Raw genomic sequence first — 7,791 nt, 5'->3', positions numbered from 1 at the left:
TGGAACGGGTATGGAATTTGAAATGGAGGGCGCCGGCCGGCGGAATTGGGCTGGGGGATCGAGAAGACGCGAGTTTTTTTTTTTAAGAATACGCGAGCTTCCGTTCGCAGTCTGGTCCACCGTACAATCTCGGCCCATTATTTTTATTATCTCCGCGTAGAAAAAGTCCACATTAGAGCATCTCCAAGAGTTTGTCAAATTTTACTTGGCAAATCTTGTGATTTGCCAACTCCTAAAATTATATGCCAAGTAAAAAAACAATCCATCTCCAAGAGTTTGGCATTTTTTATTTGGTAAAATAAAAAAACCCGTTAACAAAACGAGGAGGCCCGCTAAGTGAACGAAGAGCCCCGCTAAGCGAACGAAGAGCCCCGCTAAGAAACGAAGAGCCCCGGATGCCAAGCCGTATACGCGCGCGCATATTTGCGCGCGCGGAGGGAAGATTTGCCAAGTTGCTATTAATGCCAAGTTGTTTTGCCAAACTGTTGGAGGCTATTTTTTCTTGTTTTGCCAAAATTATATGGATGCCAAGTTGAGATAGCAAACTCTTGGAGATGCTCTTACCTTTCTTAACTTTCGCAAAAGTCCATTTTTTTCGCTGAACTCCAAGACCGGGCAAAACATCTACCTCAACTTTTAAAACCGTTCATCTTACCTCTGGCTCTGTTATAAGCAGTTTTAAATGCGGTTTTGTCTTTTTCCTTTTTATTTATTTCGGTTGAATCTTTAAAAAATCATAGAAAAATCATAAAATGGAAAATTCAATTTTGTTGGACTCCAGTGAACATATAATATGATATGCTTTAGTAAAAAGTTTTTGCTGTAGTTTTAGATCTATTCCTTTTTGTAATTAAATGGAAAAATTTATAGCTGTAGTTTCTATGGTCCAATTGTGGTAAAATTTTTATGGTGGACTAATTATTGTATGCTTAAACTGTAGTAAAAAAATTCATACTAATTGGATCATGTATAACTTAGTTATAGATTTTATTTAGGTTTATACTTGTTAAATATAAATAAATCTAAGATCTAAACGCCTAGACGCCGCGCGTAGACTGGCCCAGCGGTGAACAGGCCTTTTAGCGCACACACAGGCCAAGGAGAAAAAGGCCCATCTAAGATCTAACCTCCTCAATTATTATGTTGCGTGAGCTCGATTTGTCTGAAAACTGGATTTTAAACTCCCATCTTTTAAAACCATTCCACTAAAAAAAAATCTTTGAAAACTATTCGATTTATCTCCTTGAGCGTATGTAGTGCTATGTCAGTTGTTCTATGTAGCACCATGTAAACCACGAAAAAGGTAAATTGGACTTTCACGATAATTTAAGGAGGTCAATCAGACTTTTAAAAAAACTATAGAAATATGTTTTTTAAAACAACCCAAATATTTTTCTATAATAAATGTACATTTACAAATATTAATATCTAACTAACATTTGAAAATGCATAGAAATTTTTTTATGACTCACAAAATATGAAACCATTTTTTTTTTCTAAAATCATGTTGTATGTTTTTCTTATAACCTAAAAAAATATGAAACCAGCTTCATATTTTTTTAAAAAAAATCATGTTCTATGTTTTTCTTAGTTAGACATCATAATATGGAGCATGATTTAAAAAAACACACATGAAGTATGCCATTTCGAGCCCGTTTAAACCATCTTCATAATTCACATATTTACTCAACCTCAATGTATCTCAGGTACCTAGTAACTACACGTGGGTATATTTAAATACTACTCCATCCATTCTAAATTATAAAATATTTTAGCTTTTTAGATACATAAGTTTTGATATGTATTTAGATATATATAGTATGTTTAGATATACAATAAGAATAATATATTTAGAAAAGTCAAAACATTTTGTAATTTAAAATAGATGGAGTAGCACCTTATTAGTCTCTTATAGTGGGCATCCAACCCGTATATCTGTATCCGGACCCTTCGGATATGAAACGTGCAGTAGGTACCCCATGAGTCGAATTGCCATCCCTAGTTTTAAAAAGACAAGCCACCAACTATTTGGAACATGGAAGTTATTTTTCTATAAATCCTATGTCAATTCATGTACTAAATCCATACTAAATTATAAGATGTTTTGGTTTTTCTAGATATATTGATTTACTATGTATCTAGACATAGTGTATACTATGTGTATAGTAAATATAACGTATATAGAAAAGTTAAAACATCTTATAATTTAGAATGGACGGAGTATATTATAAAATTTCTGTGTTGCAAATAAGACAAAAATCCGCTTGGGCAGCTGTGGACTGTGGTAGACTGATAGTAGCACTAGTAGTAGTAGCACAAGAAGCGCGCAAACAAAACATTTCGAATCCCAATTCCCCCCAAACGGCAAAACTCCTCGTCGCCGTCGTGCTCCGCCGCCTCGAGCCCCTCTCTCGGTGATCGCGATGGCGAACATGCCGGTATCGGAGATGCGGCTTCCTCCCCACCTCGCCCACCTCCTCGCCGCGCGCCGCCTCGACACCGCCAAGGTCAGCCTCTCGATTCCACCTCCATTGCTGCCGCCGCTACTCCTAACTGCGCGCGCCTCGGGCCTGCGCTCTGTCCCTATCCAGGACGTGCTGTCGCTGCCGGAGGTGGAGCTCATGGCCATCCTCGACGCCGGCCTCCCAACCGCACGCGCGGCCGTCGCCCTCGTCAGCGAGGCCGCCTGCCCGCCCTGCCAGACGGTACCCTCTCACCCACCTGTGCTCCGCTTGCGCCCCTGCCTCGGATTTGGTGGGGTTTCGACTCAGTGGTCGATTTGGGGTTGTAGTCTGTGACTCTGGGTTAGGGTTTGCACTGCATTGACCTGCCCTGGCGCTGCGCAGGCGCTCGCACTTCTGGAGGAGCGCGTCAGGTTAGGAGGCGGCGGCCGGCTGGCCACCACGCTCTGCGGGTTGGACGAGGCATTGGGCGGAGGAATCCCCATGGGAAAGCTCACTGAGGTCGTTGGGCCCTCGGGGATCGGCAAAACCCAGGTGAGCTGCTGATCTCGGAGATTCACGCTTAATTTGCGCACCTCGTAGGGTGCTGTGGATGCACGGATTCACCTGTACGCGTGTGGGCGCCAGGTGTTTGTGAATATGTACCTACATGCTATGCGTCTCCATGAGCTTGGTATGAATACAGAACCGGAAAGAAATGTACCTTGTGTATATGCTTCATGGGATGCCGCATCATGCGCCTGCACGTTTTGATTCCGATTCCAATGATCTTGGGCATCTTGATTGAGTCCACTGATCAATTGCCATTTTGTCGAGCCAAATGGTTATGGAGCCAGAACATTTTGTGCTAACTTTATTGTGCATTATCTCATCGTGTTGCTTGTCTTGTATGTTTATTTATTTATTTAAATTTTGTAGTTATGGTTTTGCACACTGCAGTTCTGCCTGAAGCTTGCGTTGTTAGCAGCTTTACCAGAATATTATGGAGGTTTAGATGGTCGAGTTGTGTATATTGACACGGAATTCAAGTTCTCTTCGCGGAGGTAGCTGAAGTTAATGACTACTGTTTACTACTCCCAAGTATACTTTAATAATTTTTCTTTAGTCGAACTTCTCATGTTGCTGTTGATATGTTGCAGGATGATTGAGATTGGTCAGAAAAGTTTTCCTCAAATATTTCGACAAGAAGGCTTGGCACAAAAGGTTCTCATACTCCACATGATTATACTTGGGAACCTCACCAAGAAACAATGCTAGGGAACCTTGCTAATATTTCTTTCAGTTATTGTAGTACTGTTCTCACAATCCTGAAGTCTTGCCTGTTGTTTCATATCCTTTGTTTATTTTTGCAGATGGCTGGGAGGATCCTAGTAACGCGACCAACATCTTTAGCTGATTTTACCAAGAGGTATAGCTGTTCTTGAAATCAGTAAACTTCATTACCAGCGCTCTTTCCTTTATTTGCAAAATATAGACTGATATTTTGAGTATTTTAGTTCTTAGGCGCATGGAGGACCGAAAGTTCCTTAAAGTATCTTTGAAATTCTAGTACCATGCTGTTGAAAATTCAGAATGCTTGTCTTCTGCCCACTCTCATGCCATCATAGTTTAGATCTTGTGCTTTAGGTTTATGCTCCTCACTAAACTCGACATGTTATGCTAACACTCTTTACTGTCTTTCTACAGTTTGGAAGAGATGAAGGTGACTCTTCTTCAGCATGATGTGAAGTTACTCATTGTTGATAGCATGGCTGCTCTTATGTCTCTGTAAGCTATGGACATGGAATTCCTTAGTCTAGTTTGCAAATAACTTGCTGTATATTTTAAAAGGTTGAAGTGTATTCTTGTAGACACTATTCTACATATATAAGTATCTTCATTTGCTGGCAACCAGATCATCAAAATATCCAATTTCAGATTGAAGTATGTTTGACTATATAATAGCATAATGTCCAAACTGCTATTTTTGTAGCAAAACAAGAGCCACGGCTGCTATGTAATTGACTAGTTCCTGTGCCATCTCACTGCCTGCTACACCTCCAATGCTGGCTATGTTTAGGAGCATTTCACATGTGTAGGCTTTAGGTTTTACATAAGCTGAGTTTATAGTTCCTGAATAGTTGTGCTATCAGTTGATGGAAAACTAATCCTCTATTACATCCTGTCTGTAACAGGGAGAATGAGAAGGCTACAGCGGGTTTCAGGCAACACCCTTTAAGATGGACTCTTTCTTTTCTTAAGTGTGTCTCCCAGTCTCTTAATGCTCACAGAACTTTCTCTATATTGTTTTAGTTTACCAATATTCATCCTGCTGACATACCTTTTATTTCCTCTCTTTCTTTTTTCCTTGTGTAGGTCTATAGCAGAGTTCTCAAGAGTTCCAGTCGTGGTTACAAACCAAGTACGCAGCCAAAGTAATGATGACGGTTACCATTTTTCCTTTGAAGGTTTGGACTTTCTTCCTATAACAGCTATGTTTTAAACATTTTGTCGAACTTGACTAAAGTATGTGTCAAAATCATCTGCAGTGGACAAAAAGGATGGTAATAAATGTGCTGAAAGGTTTGATTCTCATCTTGTTGCTGCACTAGGGATTCAGTGGGCTCATGCCATAACTGTCCGTCTAGTCTTTGAATCTCATTCAGGTTTGTCCTGATATTTTTCTAAATACAGAAGGGGCTTATGTTCTCTTTTCATCTGCCATTTATGGATCGCAAGTTTGCAACACTCATACCTGGATTTTTGAATTCATATCACATCAGTACCTATTATTAAGATCATATGAATGCTTGGTGTTTTTTTCTTTCTATATTTCAAGTTCAATTGGTTTGATATGCTGCCTAGTTATGATTGCATCATGTTAGTTTTATCTTAGAACCTGATTTCAGTTTTGATGTTTGCTTGAAGCGCGCAGAAGCACAACTAAGCGCGAGGAACTTTTAAAAATGCATTCTCATTTTTTTTACTTGCAACATAGCACTACATCAGTGAGTAACATTTAGTGCTGCATCATAATATGGCAAATTTGACATCACTTGGTAAAAAATGGTAGGATATGAATAAGAATGAAAGAAAATTACATCTATGTTTAGGAGTCTTGCTCTTTTTTTTTTGAACGCAAGTGGCAGGAGCTTTGCCTTTCAATTAAGATATAAAAGAACTTCTAAATTATACCGATACAGGATGCGGCCTTCAAAAAAAAAAAAAGCCCCAAACACTCAAGGCACTCTAGGAGCAACCTATTGGCACCACCAGACCAGTGGTGGAACCAGGGAGGGGCCAGCAGGGGCCCTGCCCCCCCCCCCCCCCCCCCCCCACCCCCACCCCCCCCCCCCCTAAGCACAGTAGAATTTGTTTAATATCCATACAAATATTTGAATTTACAGCATAACAAAGTAACTATTCACCAATTTTTTTATTAAAATATTGTGATTTTGATCATAAATAGTGAAAAAATATTTAAAAAGCTATTGAGTCATACACTTGTATATATTTTATCACACTTAAAGATGTCATCATATTTGTCTGGCCCCCCTTAATCAAAATCCCTGGTTCCGCCACTGCACCAGACCATGGGCCAACACAAACATGAAAACTAGAAATTAATTAGAATACAAATCCAAAAGCCCTCTTACGTTGGTCAATGTCATCCTTCACCCTCTAGGCCACTTGCTGGGCCGTTTGAAAGTTGTTTTCAAATATGCGTTGGTTTTGCTCTTTTCAAATGTTCCAAATGATATAGATTGCCATACCGTTGAACTTGCGCTGCTGATCTTTTGGGCATGGTTTTTGAGGCGTTGCGGCATCCTGTGGCGCTGGGGGTACGCCTGGCACTTTTGGGGATCCTCTCGCTCTTTCCTCCCACCAAGAAATGATGGTTATGCATTCACTTGATTGTGAGGGTAGCACCACATTGCAATGTTCCCAAGCTGCAACTTGTAGCCAAACCCCTTGGGCAAAGGGGCAGAGTAGGCACAGGTGGCAACGTGTCTCTAATGGTCCATGACATAAGACACGCGCGTCCTGTTGAGGCCAGCCTCGCAAGTTTTAATTGTCCACAGTGAGGATCTTGTCTGTGAAAAGTTTGCACTTATTTTCTGAGTGTGCCTTCCATATTAGATTGCTATTGTACTTGATGTAGGATCCTTTGAATTGTATGTGATATGCTGAGCGTGGGGAGTACTGTTCATCCGAGCTCCACCTCCAGCTGATTGTGTCTTGCATTTCAGACTGTAAGCTCACATCTTGTAAACGAATCCATAAAGCAACAAAATCTTGGAGTTGGACCGTGGTAGTTATCTTGTTGCGGAGAGCACTGATCCAAGCATCGTTCCTCATCTCTTGCTCAACGGTTTTGTTTTTTCTCATGACAAGCTCAAAAATGTGTGACGCGAGGTTCCTAGGCGCTTCTCCATCAAGGAGGCTTGCTCTGACAGGAAAATCTTTATACGAGTTGCTGAAGATATGCATTTCCGCTTACTAAAATACTCCCTGTTTGCTATCATGTTAAGTCTTCGTCACTTAATAGCAATTTCACATTTATCCATCTTATCATTTCAGATGAAATAACTATAAATTGCGTTTGCCATAGGCCACAGGTTCATCAAGGTGGCAAAATCACCTATGTCTCCAGCAGTAGCATTTCCATTCGTTGTTGAATCATCAGGCATTACATTACTAAGTGATGAAAGCATTGATGTGACAGGTCCTGAGATTACCTCAATTCGTTGTCAAGGTACAATCTATGTTTGTTCTGCAGATAATGGGCTTAAGCTTGCAGTCTTCTTGTTATTTGTCCTTCTAACACAGATATTTCTCCAGGTCAAAATGTTCTGGCTCGATAACCATTTGAATGCTACTATATCTACTGAAAAAGTGTAATCCTATGCTCTTTGTTGTATACTGGACAATATGAATATATTTAATTTAATTTCAGTGCACTCTCCTCAAAGTCCAGGAGTAGTCTTGCTTCTGTATCCTGTTTTCTCTACATAGTGTACAATGTAAAAGATATAAGAGCGTTTTCGAATTGCTGTGAGTATAAAAGGGGTTATGTGCTTTGCAATTGTTTGGTTGGGGCTATTAAGGGGATGAAAATACTTTTGACCTGAAACTGTGGGGTCAGTTACCCACAGGAGATTTTTTTTCCCCATTAAATAAAATAAAAGAAAATATGTACAAGGGAGTTTCATGGGCTGGAGGCCCATTAAAAGGGAAAAGGAAAGAAACATCAAGAGGAGCTATTAAGCCAATTACTAAGGAAATGCACATCTGAAGGTTTTGCTCTAAGTAAGCCTGAACAAATTCAACTTTGAATTCTCTCTTCCAT

General features: G+C 40.2%; 1 protein-coding gene across 4 annotated transcripts; it reads left to right on the top strand.

Annotated features, from left to right (window-relative positions):
* Positions 1-2,368: 2,368 nt before the first annotated feature.
* On the top strand, positions 2,369-7,521 carry LOC136512317 (DNA repair protein RAD51 homolog 2-like). Of its 4 annotated transcripts, none has more exons than XM_066506284.1 (12): positions 2,375-2,507; positions 2,592-2,705; positions 2,847-2,996; positions 3,402-3,505; positions 3,602-3,665; positions 3,815-3,870; positions 4,149-4,229; positions 4,637-4,702; positions 4,818-4,909; positions 4,991-5,107; positions 7,054-7,197; positions 7,284-7,521. In XM_066506284.1, the coding sequence occupies exons 1-12, from the start codon at positions 2,424-2,426 to the stop codon at positions 7,304-7,306; spliced, it is 1,095 nt and encodes a 364-aa protein (XP_066362381.1). In that variant the 5' UTR covers positions 2,375-2,423; the 3' UTR covers positions 7,307-7,521. The 4 variants fall into 4 exon arrangements, with proteins under 4 accessions (XP_066362379.1, XP_066362378.1, XP_066362381.1 ...); XM_066506283.1 differs by having other exon boundaries at positions 3,381-3,505; XM_066506282.1 differs by having other exon boundaries at positions 2,369-2,705.
* Positions 7,522-7,791: the final 270 nt, after the last annotated feature.

The sequence above is a fragment of the Miscanthus floridulus genome, chromosome 16 (assembly GCF_019320115.1).
Source record: "Miscanthus floridulus cultivar M001 chromosome 16, ASM1932011v1, whole genome shotgun sequence".
In the NCBI taxonomy this organism is placed as follows: Eukaryota; Viridiplantae; Streptophyta; class Magnoliopsida; order Poales; family Poaceae; genus Miscanthus; species Miscanthus floridulus.
Note: the sequence above shows the minus strand (reverse complement) of the source record. Positions and strands in the feature narration are given on the sequence as shown.